This window comes from Mus caroli, unplaced genomic scaffold, assembly GCF_978045245.1.
Source record: "Mus caroli unplaced genomic scaffold, Mus_caroli_1 scaffold_16, whole genome shotgun sequence".
Lineage (NCBI taxonomy): Eukaryota > Metazoa > Chordata > Mammalia > Rodentia > Muridae > Mus > Mus caroli.
Window position 1 is genome coordinate 82944417 of NW_028227271.1, and position 14244 is coordinate 82958660.

General features: G+C 34.7%; 1 protein-coding gene across 3 annotated transcripts in view; it reads right to left on the bottom strand.

The window, feature by feature from the left end:
- Nucleotides 1–14244, bottom strand: part of Cdh12 (cadherin 12) — a 1114520-nt gene that overhangs the window by 111502 nt on the left and 988774 nt on the right. For all 3 annotated transcript variants that reach the window (XM_029469979.2, XM_029469980.2, XM_085831367.1), the window contains one exon: nt 8196–8315. In XM_029469979.2, the coding sequence (XP_029325839.1) occupies nt 8196–8315 (120 nt within the window). The remainder of the gene's footprint in view (nt 1–8195; nt 8316–14244) is intronic.

Sequence of the window (14244 nt, forward strand, 5' to 3'; positions counted from 1 at the left end):
CAAGAAAAGTATCTTATGCCTAAGTATAAATATTTTATATTTAGAATCTTGAGATAAATATTATATGCTTGATCACAATTAGTATGTGACTGAAGAAAGGAATGACTGGACGATGAATAAATTAATTGATCATAATGTCTTGAATCTTATATCCCATATATATGTTAACATATGGCAGTCATTTATATTCTTGTATCCAGGTATAGGAGCTACTTTAAATATTTATTCCTGGTAAAGATTATAAGAACTTCGGAATCATTTCGAAGGTGATTTAAAAAATTTAAACCAACTTCCAATAGGTAGTCCAGAGTTGTAACAGGTAGAGATTGAAGAACCTTTATTAATCACATATGACTTTGATAGTGTTAAGATATATCTTAAATAAAAAAGTATATGAATAATAAAATATCAGCCATCAATACTGCATATAGGTTTTAAATCAGTATCCCAGAATACATCCATATATCTGTTCTTGCCACCATCTACTTTCTTACCCATTGCTATACTTTTGCTAATGCATATTGAACTGCAACATGAGAATTTTGTCTGGCACTTGGCAGGAAATAGTTACAGAAAAGACATCCGTCATTTTTGTTCCTAATGCTTTATTCATGAATTGGTACTGACACCATTTTGATCCAATCTGTCTTCTCTTCAGCTCAGGATTCTGATACTTTATTTTCAGTATTTTTTAAACCTAAGACTTTTAAGCTCTGCACCTCAGTGTTCTTGCCTTCTTACACTATGCAACATCGATCTGAAGGGCAATGCTCACATTTTCTAGATAATTGCATATTTTGGACACTTGTGCTTGCTTGGTAATAGCATTGAGCAAGAATTATCTTTAGTCAAATTGCTATATAAACATTCATTTTCTTCAGTGCTTATATAACTTTTTTCTCTACATCATTTATATAGCTACCTTAATCATCTGCCAGAATGAAAACTGTACATAACAAAGAGAAAGAAAAAGAAATGAATTTTTTGCTTAAGGGTATATCCTTGACACAAATTTTGGCTTCTTAATATAGTTTTACGTCCATTTACTTTCTTGCACTTGCATGTTCATAATCAATATTCTGTTAATGTTTCATATTATCGCACTCATTCAGATGAATATATAAAAGAGTGGCTACTATATACTAAGTAAAATTTTAATTATTGTCATGGATGAAAGGAATTATTATTTACCCTACCACCATTAATGTAGATATCTGAGTTCTGTAAAGCTCTATGAATGACTGACACTGAGACAATATTCAGGCAGTAAAGCATTGTAAGTACTCATATAATACATAAAGCGCTGCCTCAATGAATAGAGTGTGGCCTTTGCTGCAATGCTAGCCTGGGAATGTAAAGGAATTAAGACAATTGAAAGCATGAAAGCTGCCTTCTAAGCATCAACTTTCAACCTTGTAGACAAAGTATGTCATCCTGGAGAAGCTTTTTCAACAACAAATGACAGGGAATGCATATAGAGTTTGGTCTGTTCCAAACTGTGAGGTCAATAATGCTTAGTTTAAAGAAAAAAGAAAAGAAGAGAAGAGAAGAGAAGAGAAGAGAAGAGAAGAGAAGAGAAGAGAAGAGAAGAGAAGAGAAAAGAAAAGAAAAGAAAAGAAAAGAAAAGAAAAGAAAAGAAAAGAAAAGAAAAGAAAAGAAAAGAAAAGAAAGGAAGGACTCTGAAGTTCAGGGCATACTACCAAGGACATAGGAGAAATATAAGAGCCAGAATATCTGGAGAAGGGCTGAACCACTATGTCTGGGATATTTTGTCAGTCTGACAGAGGCACAGTCATTGTCATCTTCTTCAGTTTTGTTCCTGTTCTTGACCCTGCTCACCAGGCTCCAACAGATTGTTTCTAAACCATGGCCACAGACATGTCTGAGTTGAGTGAACCACAAAGGAAAACAATGACATGAATGTGGGAAAAATATGTGTAGGGACGGAGTAGGGTTGACTGGATGAGAAAATAACATAGGGTGGAGGGGAAAAGTCATCAGACTATGTCTTATACTTGTGAAATTGCCAAATAATAGATTAATAAAGCTATAAAATAAATAATAGATATGGTATGAGGGTAAGTTTTATTTTGGAAACAGTCTTGAGACTTGCTGATGAAGGGATAGAGATACACTCAGGACCAATTTTCTTAGGAAAGTCTCCATATCTAGGCAATCTTTATCAGATTTCTTGAGATGACTTCTGAGGTAGGGACAATAACATGCTATAAAATACCAGCAATAGAAAAAAGAAGAAACCAAGTAGATCCTACAGTTACTTTCTTACTATTTTATGATAATTTAAATCAATCAGCAGAAATGAAAAATTAGAGGGAGGGGACACATTATAATTTTAAATTATTTTTTTAATTTTTTACATTTTTGGTTTCTGGCTCATAGTTTCTCTGTGTAGACTTGGCTGTCCTGGAACTCACTCTGTAGACCAGGCTGAACTTGAACACAGAAATCTGCCTGCCTCTGCTTCCCAAGTGCTGTGCTGGTATTAAAGAAGTGTGCCACCACTGCCCAGCGAGACACATTATTTTAATTGTACACACTTTAAAATATTTGACCACCAAGTTCTAGAGGCAGTGGGTAGTAGTAGTTATTCATAAAGGTTTCTATGTTGATAAATTGCACTTGGCATAATTAAAATAGTAAATTTTATATTACAAATATTTTAAGACAATAGAGAATGAAAGCACTTAAATAAAGTAAATGGGATGTGTTAGATTATGTAATATTATTGCTTACTTTTTTAGACTATAGTTTTTCCTTCCATATTGTGAAATTATACACCTGTGGTACCTGGTGTTAAAGTGACATCTTGACACAATTTAAAACAGTGGTAGAGATTATAATATAGGAGTTATTTACATCAGGGTAATATGTAGACATGCCTGTTGTGGTAATTGACCCAGCGTACTGTGGGTGTCTCTACCCCATAGGACAGGACTTGAATTTTATAAAACTGAAGAAATCTTTCTGAGCATAAGCAGAGGGAAAAAAAAAAAGCAAGGATCCCTGAAGTTATCCTCCCTTGCTTTGGAATGAGTATGTAATGCTTTAAGTGCCTGCCTTGGCTTATTCTCAGTGATGTAACATAGTCTGAAAATGGAAGAGAAAATAAATTTGGTCTTCTTTAAGTTGTATTTTTGGCCAAGGTATTTTGTCCCAGAAACAGAATTTAAACTAGAATTACTTGTAAATATAACATGTTATTGTCACATAAATAAAATATGAGAGATGCAATCATAAGATATTGTTAAAATTCACCCCAATCTTGATTTTAAATTACTACTAATAGTTTAAGGAAAAGAAACAAATATATATTTAAAGAAAATTACTTATTTTTTAAGGCAAATAAATTGGAAATAAGAGAATTTTATGAGTACTATTTTTCTTGGTTTATTCAATAGGCTGTTTCAATTTACCTTAATGTCCATTTATACTTATACATAAGCTTCTTATATACAAGCTCAGTGGACTCACTGAGAAAGCAGAACTAGGAATGCAAATCAGAAAGCAATATTAATACAGAGTTCACCTTCTCCTTTCAACTGAATAAATAATGAGTGCATATGTCTCTTTCTAAATATTTAGGTACCAAAAGTTTTCATGGGACTCCTTCTTTAATAATTGTTTTAAATGGTTTCTGCACTCAAGTACCAAAAATTTAGGTTTTCATGCATTTTATTTAATAACAGCAAACTGAATCATAAAAGGTAGCTACATAGCTGGAACAAATGGGGACTATTTCTGAGAAATTGCAATTATCCTTGATTTTTTTATTTTTTTTCTTATCTACCACAAGGTGATAAATTTGACAAAAGGTCTTCTTAATGGCTTTTGTTCACGAAGAGCTAGTTTTCATTCTCTTAATGAAGTGCCTCATCACCTACTCCTATCCTGTCTAGTGGTCTGAGGTATTGTTACAGCAAGACTTCTGTCTCCAGTGAAAATCAATTCTTATGAAATCTATTATGCAGCTGATGCCAGAAGATATTCACCTTTACCTCTAAATATATAGTTTCATATAAAATTATAAATACAAGATTATGCAGCCATGCAACACATGCATTTTCAAATGAAAAATAGCACTTTTATATGAAATAGAATTTATCTACCATTTATAATAACTATATTAGAAGAAGGTTTTTTATTCTATGCACATAATTGTATTTCTGTGTTATTATTTTGAAGATAGATTTTTAAAGCTTGTTTAATGTGTCCAATTCATATTTTCCTAAAATCTATGTATTTTTTAGTCAAATATTGTTTCCATCTGTCTCACCTACAATGATTCTTTCCTTACTAAGAAGTCAGACTTTCCTGAAAATGTAATATGAGTTTGTGTAAGTCACTCACTCTGTGGGATTTTTCCCACATCTCCAAGATGTGGATTCTCTTACTCTACCACACCAAGTGTGCTTTCTGATTGTCTTTGTGTCTCTGTGGAATGTTCCTTAGGGGCTACAAGGAGCTAAGCATCAGATAACATCAATGCTTTCATTTGTGGTCATGGTTTTCATTAAGTTAAAATTGGAACAGGCCTATAAATCTATAAGAAAATATAGCACAAAGGGATTCCAGGAGGAGAGATGAATTCTTCCCATAAGTTTTCCTCATTGTCAGGCTGTACAAACCTATGGTTCTATATCTGAGAATCTTTACACTGAGAAGTATAGAGAAAAGTGCAAAGAACTCCCTGAATTATTTTCCTCTTTAAGTATACATTTTTAATCTACCAATGTATGTGATTTTTTTTCTTAAAATCCAGAAACTGTCTTAAAATGATATCACTGTATAGTCTTCCATATTTTCTCTCATATTCCCTGATAAAACAACTTTGTGGACATTTTTCTCCATTATTCAGTCACTTAAGCATGAGGCATCTGGCTCTTAATTCCCCACCGTCTGTCCTCTCATAACTTAACTCTTTCCCTTAAGTTGACCAATGAGATGGTATATAAGATAAAACTGCCTGTTGTCAAGCCTGATGGCTTTAGTTTAATCCCCGCGCACTGTATTTTGGAAGAAGAGAACGAACTTATTCCCAAAATGTTTTCGCTGACTTCCATACATACATACTGCTGTGTTCATGAATGTACTCACACACACATACACACACACACACACGGCACACTCATCCTAACAACTGAATTGTATTTAATAACTTAAAATATTTTCTCTGAAAATGTGTTTATTGCAATTTTTTCCACATTCATACAATGAAATAAAGTCATGCTCACTTCCCATTTCCCTCCTCAACTATCACTTTAAAAAGATCTTTCAATGTCATAAAATGTTCTTGTGGTATTTCACACTTTTTTGGTCCTACAGAAGCAACCATTGGACTTGCTCTGACGTTGTTAATGCTTACCCGTGTCAAATAGTGATTGACTAGGCTACCAAAAACTGAGAAGAAAATTTTATATACAGTTGGCCGGAAAATTTGAAAGTTCTACAAGTCTACATTATTTGAACAACATCAATTGGCTTTAGGGTTCTTGCCAACATTTACATTTGATTAACCATTACTTAATCTGTATCTTACTACAATATTAGAAATTAGATTTTGAAATGATTAGTTGAAAGCATGTATACAGACAGAGCTAAGTGAACTCAGTGAGGACATAGAGAGAGACAGGAGAAGAAAGGGAAAGATGGAGAGAAAAGGGGGAAAAACAATGGAAGAGAGAGAGACAAACAATCACACACACACACACACAAGCACATAATGAGTGGCAGAAGAAAAGTGGGGAGGATAGGGTAAGAAATAAAGGGGTTGCAGGCAGAGTTTATTAAAGCATTTTATGCGGATGTATGGAATTCTCAAATAAAGGAAATAAAGTATAATGAATATACTTGAACATATAAGTTTAAATTTTTGATTAAAGCAAGAATTATACTTATGAACATACCAAAATAGGGAAAAGCCCAAGTGTTCTCAACCTTACATCAGGAACTGAGGAAAAGTAGGAGAGAAAAAGGTGGATGCCCCAAGACAAGCACAATAATTAGTTGGCCAGTGCCAAATGATCAGCGTTAAAATCAAGTAACATTATATGGACTGAGTGGGTTATATATAAGAAAGTATGTATTTACATATTTGCTTATATATACACCATAAAAATTAGTAGAAAAGGAGGTAGTAAAATTGAAAAAGAATATTCAAAAGTATACGGAAGGCCATGGAGGGAGAAAACCTAAGGAGAAATGCATTTATATTATAGCCTTAAGAATAAAAATATTTGATTTTAATATGAATTACTAAATTAAAGATTTACTCCCTACAGCATGTTTAGAATTTTTATACAATACTAAGCTACCATATAAAATAGTATTAATTTATTTTGAAATCTATTTTAACATACAGTAGATAATTGATTTAATCAGTGTCATCTCGAAGTTCCTCTTTAACTGTGACATGTCTAAGTCGTTTTAAGAAAAATCAGCATTTATAACCAGAAAGTTTGAAAGGGAGACTTCATTTCATTCAAATAGGACCAAAGCCTGGAGACTTTACTCAATGTTGAGTGTTGACTTACTAAATAGAGACCTTTTGTCTGATCTCTCTCACTTAAGACAGAAAAAGAAAAGAAAATGAATAAAGAAAATGAAGCCAATATATAAATTGGTCATGTGTGTATGTTTAAGCCTCTAATATCCCACTTATTTATATCTAGTTTTGAAATATAAAATTCATTTATAAACTAACAAAACGAAACACACAAAACACACCCAACCCATCACTCAGGAGAAGGCCCCAAGGCCTGACATTATTACAGAGGCTATGGTGTGCTTACAAACAGGGACCTATCATGACTACCCTCTGAAAGACCCAACAAGCAGCTGAAAGAGTCAGATGCAGATATTTACACTCAACCAATGCACAGAATTTTGTGTCCTCTGTGGTTGAATTAGGAAAAAGCTGGAAGAAGCTGAGGAGGAAGATGACCCTATAAGACCAGCTATATCGACTAACCTGGACACTAGAGATTTCTCAGACACTGAGAGATACACTGAGAGACACTGAGAGAACCAGACAGCATACACCAGCTGATATGAGACGCCCAACACATATTCAGCAGAAGACTGCTGTATTTGAACTCAGTCAGAGAAGATACACCTAACCCCCCCCCCAAGAGCCCCAGGGAGTGGGAAGGTCTCTTGGGATAGAGGGTCAGGGACACCCTCTTGGAGACAGGAGAGATGGTGGGGAGCAGGTGTGGGATGTGGAACAGTCTGAGAGCGGACCAACCAGGAGGGGAATAAATCAAAGACTGTAATACAAGATTAAAGAATAAGAGCCGGGTGTGTTGGCACAGGCCTTTAATCCCAACACTCGGGAGGCAGAGGCAGGCGGATTTCTGAGTTCGAGGCCTGCCTGGTCTACAAAGTGAATTCCAGGACAGTCAGGGCTATACAGAGAAACCCTGTCTGGAAAAAACAAAACCAAACCAAAACAAAACAAAACAAAAAACAAACCACATGATTAAAGAATAAATTTTTTAAAAAGAAAGAAAGAAAAAGAGAAAAGAAAAGAAATGAAAAGAAGAGAAAAAAAGACAAACAGGAAAAAGGTCTGCCTAAGAAGAACAAATTTAAAAGAACCAGTGTTCTTGGTTCATCAAGTCTGCAAATGCTGAAAGAGTCAGATGCAGATATTACTGCAAGCATATCTACTATATTTCTCAAAACCAGCTCTCCATAATACATATGGAAATAACAAAATAAATCACAGATGTATCTGTGTCATCTTTAAACAATAAAATTGAACACAACAGAGAAATGTGACATGAAACAAATAAAATGTTTTTTTTTTTTTAGAATGGTGAAGAGAAGAAATGAATTAAAATTTTAAAAATAAGATAAAGCACTCCTCGCTAAGAAATTTGGACCTATTTGGAAAACATTTATCCATCGGTCATACAATTCCCACTTCTGTTGCCATACAGTGGTTCACTGACTCTTTATTTCTGGATTTGGAATAGGAAGTTCTTTTTTACTATTAGATATTTTCTTCATTTAGATTTCAAATGCTATCCTTAAAGTCCCCTATAACCTCCTCCTGCCCTGCTCCCCAACCCACCCAGAAGCAGGAGTGGGTGGGAATAGGAATTCTTGATTCCCAGATTAAAGTTTAAATATTTGACTGAGTGGTGATAATGTTGACCAAAGTAAAACTTTACCTGTTTTGGGATCAATAGAGAAATAAGGTTGCCCCTGAAGGATGCTGTAAACAACTCTGGCACTGTTCCCATAGGTAGGATCATCTGCATCTGTGGCCTTCACCTGCAGCACATACGCACCTGCAAAATAACACAATGTCATTTGCCTTTACAGAGACAAAAGTCATACTTGCTGGTTTTTGGGTCTTGTATACTTTTGTAAGCTGACTGTTCTATGAATGCTTTGAATCCAGATGCTCCTCAGGATTTCTTAAAGGGCATAATCAAAATATTGTATTCTTTCAACTCCAAGCCACGTGGGACATGCTCTCAATCCAGGAAGAACGGCTATAAAGACTGAAAATGTATAAAGATTGAATAGAAATATAAGCAAAGAAGACAAAAAAGGAGAACACTTCAGAACCACCAACAACAATGATCGTACCACTTCATTCTAGCAGTACAAATTTTCTTTTTTTAAAAAAATGAAAATGTAAAGGAACCCTGTGCTGTGGTAAGTTTACTGTGAAGTGGTACACTCGTAAAGAAAAGAGTATGGCATGTTGAAGAGAAATGCACACTTTTGATTCATTAAGTCCTACTGTCATTAACCAAGAATTGGAAAGAATTCACTTAATCATCAATTAGTGAATGGAAAAAGAGAATACATACAGAAGCATAGTGTGATACCAAGGGTCTAGGTAAAAATCCTGGAGTCCTTTTGTTTGAAGGAAAACAGAGTCTTAGATTTCATTGTGTTAAGTGGAATAAGCCATGTGAAGGAAGATAAATACCGAGTGAACTAGCATACATATGTCATCAAGCTATCAACCTCACAAAAGGTGAAGATTTAACGATGGTTATAAGAAGTCTAGAGATGCTTTAGGAAGGAAAAATTTGATTAGTGCTTACTGAATTTCAATTACACAGAAACAAAGACTTCTGGTTCACTATTGCAGAACCAGTAATCATAAATAATAAAATAGTGTGCTTTATACTTCAAAAAAATAGAAGAAAGCTTCATTAAGTTATAAAACAGACACTTGAGATGAATCAAATAATTATGGTTAGCTTGATTTTATGATGAACTGGAACATACATGAGAAATCTCTTTGAATTCCATGAATGTATGCAACTTTTTTGTATCAATTAATATTTTGTGTATAAGGAATGTATGTATATAAAATGTAACATGTGAACAAATTTTAAAATGTAGGTAACCATATTCATTGTAATTGGTGTGTATTTCAAGTACATTTTAAAAGCATTGCCTGTTTCTAGTACATAGATCACTGAGCTGAAAGGCACCACAATATCTGTATTGATTTGCATACCATAAAAATATTGAGTACCATTTACATTAGCTCATATCCTCATTGTGGGTGCTTGAATTTCATGATTAAAATATTGATAAAGAAGCTAAAAGGTTTAGAGGCTGCTAAATTATCTGCTACTTCAATTTGCAAAGCAAGAATGGCCTATTAGCATTAGGAAGTCTTTAATTAGGAAATAATATTAAAGACAAAGAGAAAGCAAAAATGATCTGAAATAGTTGAAATGTTCAATAACAGGAGAGGACCTCTTTGTCTCCAGTCCCAATTAATTACATAGTTTTGCCAAATAAACCATTATAGCCAAACAAAATTATTTTTACCTTTTCTCATTTTTTGAGAATTGTGCGTAGATATAGGTACTAAGAACAATAGGACATTTTTACTGTTACCTATTCATAAGTGTAAATTAAGTAGCTCATAAGCACTTTACATTAACTCTATAAATTATTTGTTCAATATCAGTATCCTTAGTTAGAAATAAAAAAGTAGACAAGTTGTCATAAATCATAACAAATTAAATGTTGATGACAGACAAAAGTCTTCAGAAGCAGAAAAAAAGATCGGTTATATTATGCTCTGTAGAAATGTCTAATGATACATAAATATATATATATATATAATACAATATATATATACAAATATATATTCATATAGAGAAATTCATTTATAACTAAACATTGCATACCACATGGATCTAAACATATTTCTCTTAAAGTAATGCAAACATCAAACAGGCAGTTGACTGTCAGGACTGAGAAATAAATCTTCCTTCTCTCTGTACTATAAAAAAATACTATTTTTTAAATAAGAAATAACATTGTAGAAATACAGTATCTTTTACTTTTCTTTTGAGATGTTCTTTGGCATTTCAAGCTGTATATACAAGAAAAAATTGTGATATAGTATCATTTAATATGTGAATTGTAGACAATTCCAAGAAATTGCAAGTAATGTCTAATAGGAACCATCATTATATCAATATTTTATCACTACAAGTATTCACGCAATTCTCCTGTGGTATAATCTGACAAGATGCCTGAGTAGAAGTTCCTTCCTTCCTTCCTTCCTTCCTTCCTTCCTTCCTTCCTTCCTTCCTTCCTTCTTTCTTTCTTTCCTTTATTCCTTTATTTTTTTATTTCTTGTTTTTTTCTTTGCTTATCCTGACAGTGTCTCACCATTCATGATACTCTGGCTGGCCTGGAACTTACTATGTAAAACAGGCTGGCCTTGAACTCAGGAACCCACCTGCCCTGGCTCTGAGTACATTTCTTAATTACTGATCTAATAATCTACCTTAAAAACTGGTATGGAAATAAACAATTGAAACGGAGTAAATTATTTTTCTCAACAGTGCCTTTAGCTAGAAGGTCTCACTTTGATTTTTCTCTCTTATCTTTTTGCAATACATGTGTTAAAACTCAAGAAAAAATTTCTCCTAATGACCCAATAATGGATGCAGATGTGATGGTTCAAAGGATATGGATGGCCCTGCTTTATGTTTATATCTAAGATAAAATGTGTTATATGTAGGAGCCCTTGGAAATACAAGGTGCTTACATACAATAAGAACATTAATAGCTGTAGAAAATGAAACATTTCTGAACATGTCTAAAGTAAACAAGGCTAAGCTACCTATTCAAAGTCCTTGAATTTTTTACTCTGGTTTATCACTATGTGAAAACATTTGCACATTGCTAACTACACTCACCATGTTACACAGTAGGTATCTTGAATTTGTTTCTTCAATCTAACTGAAACTGTATGAAACCAAAATGAATGTCAAAGCTTGTCTTCCATATTTGATAATCAGTATTTTTTTTTCTGTTTCTCTGAGGATGTTTGAAAAAAATTTGCCGTGTATAGGTAAATCTGGATAGAACACTATCAAAGCTGAGGCCTTCTTGAACTTTTTGGTGGAGCTAAGACATAGTCACAGGAGATCACTTGCTGAGTCCAGTGTGGCCCTGGTGGGAACAGAGTGAAGTGTTTCCTGCCCTTGGAATAGGGCCCTGGTGTGAACCTCCAAAGATGTTGATAGCAGCTGTGGGTATAAAGCTTGCTTGCATAATAATGTTCATATTTTCACATTCCTCCCAGGAATGGCCTCCCTGCTAACCTTAAGGACTTCATGGTAATTAGAAACCGCAAGAGTCCAGGAGTTGAGGGTGTGGCTATGTTTCAGCAAAATGGTAAACACTGGGAAGCCTTTAAGCCTATGGGAAACAGGTCTACATAAATGAGTTCCATATATATATAATTTCTTAACTATACAAAATATAAGAATGCATTATGAATTATGAGGAGTTTCATGAATTTAAAGGAACAAAGAAATCTACATTATGAGCCAGTTTGTCAGAAAGATACAAAGGCAGGCAGATTCCTGAGTTTAAGGTCAGCCTAGGACAGAGTGAAATTAAGCCCAGGTATGGCAGAAATGGTAATTTCAAGGCAGCGCCCCACCCAACTAGTTAACCACTGGGACCTTATCAAAGGCAGAGAGGTCTCTGAATTATTTTGCAATGTGAAGGGAAAAAAATATATGCTGAATCTCTCCTAAGAATCAAAGGGTAGGGTCATAGGATATTGAGACATAAAAATAATCAAAAGAAAAACCTGAAGTAAATGACTGGATTGATATTTCAAATAAAAGACTGGACAAGTGTTCTGCAGGAGATGAGGTATCCAGAGAAATTTTTGGAAAAAAAAGAGAGAACTGCTTGGCAAACTCACACACACACACACACACACACACACACACACACACACACACACACACACACAAGCAGGCAAGCAGGACATAGATGGAGAGATCTCATTGAAGAGCAAACAGAACACAGGTTGTCAGCTTGGTTCCACAATTTGACTTCGAGTCATTTCAAAGCTACCAAAACCCCCTTTTCTCAGAACCCCCTCTCCATGCCTCTGTTTCTTAGCAATCAATGATTTAATGGAAGTGATGCTGGCTGAAAACAAAGTCATGCTTTTACAACCAACATCAGTACCATTTCAAAGGTTATATTTCTGATATTTAGTCATCAGAAAGGGAAGGACTCTTCATTCTGATCAAAGGAAAAATTCACCAAGTAGACAATTCGGGTCTCAATATCTATGTCACAAATGCAAGAATAGCTACATTTCTAAAAGAAACAGTAAGAAAGCTTAAATCTTACATCGAACAACACAAAGTAGTGTGAGACTGCCACAACTCACTCTGACCAATGGGTAGATTATTGAGACAGAAACCTAGCAAAGAAATAATAAAGCTAACAGAGGTTATGATTCAAATGGACATAACAGTTATTTATAGATATTTTCAACCAACCACTGCTCATCATAGAACCTTCTCCTAAACTGACCATCATTCATGAAAGTGAACCTCAACAATACAAGACGATTGAAAATAACCCCATGTACCTAACAGATCACCCTGGTTTAAAGCTGGACTCCAACAAAAACAGAAACAAAGCTACATATTCATGAAAATTGAAAAATTCCAACATTCATTCATGATATAAGTCTTGGAGAATGCATGGATATAAACATAGCAAGCACAAGAAAGTAAATATACAGCAAGCCAGTAGCCAGTCAACATCAAATTAAATGGAAAGAAATTTAAAGCACTTCCACTAAAATCAGGGACAAGGCAAAGCTGACAACACTTTTCCTATCTATTAAGTACAGTACTTGAAATTCTGGCTAGGGTAATAAGACAACTAAAGAGATCAAGTGAATACAAAATAGAAAGGAAGATGTCAAATTACGACTCTTAGCAGATGACAAGATAGTATACATAAGTGACCCCCAAAAAATTCTACCAGAGAACTTTTTTTCTTTTTTGTTTTTTCTTTTACATTGGGTATTTTCTTCATTTACATTTCTAATGCTATCCCAAAAGTCACCCATACCCTCCCCCACCCCCACTCTCTATCCACACACTCCCACTTCTTAGCCCTGGCAATCCCCTGTACTGAGGCATATAAAGTTTGCACAACCAATGGGCCTCTCTTTTCACTGATGGCTGACTAGGCCATCTTCTGATACATATGCAGCTAGAGACACGAGCTATGGAGGGGACTGGTTAGTTCATATTGTTGTTCCACCTATATGGTTGCAGATCCCTTTACTTCTTGGGTATTTTCTCTAGCTCCTCCATTGGAGGGGGCCTGTGATCCACCCAATAGCTGACTGTGAGCATCCACTTCTGTGTTTGCTAGGCCCCAGCATAGCCTCACAAGAGATAGCTATATCTGTGTCCTTTCAGAAAAATCTTGCTAGTGTATGCAATGGTGTAAGCATTTGGAGGCTGATTATGGGATGGATTTCCAGGTATGGCAGTCTCTAGATGGTCCATCCTTTCAAGTCAGCTCCAAACTTTGTCACTGTAATTCCTTCCATGGGTGCTTTGTTTCCAATTCTAAGAAGGGGCATAGTGTCCACACTTTGGTCTTCGTTCTTCTTGAGTTTCATGCGTTTAGCAAATTGTATCTGATATCTTGGGTATACTAAGTTTCCGGGCTAATATCCACTTATCAGTGAGTACATATCATGTGAGTTCTTTTGTGATTGGATTACCTCACTCAGGATGATGACCTCCAGGTCCATCCATTTGGCTAGGAATATCATAAATTCATTCTTTTTTAATAGTTGAGTAGTACTCCATTGTGTAAATGTACCACACTTTCTGTATCCATTCCTCTATTGAGGGGCATCTGGTTTCTTTCCAGCTTATGGCTATT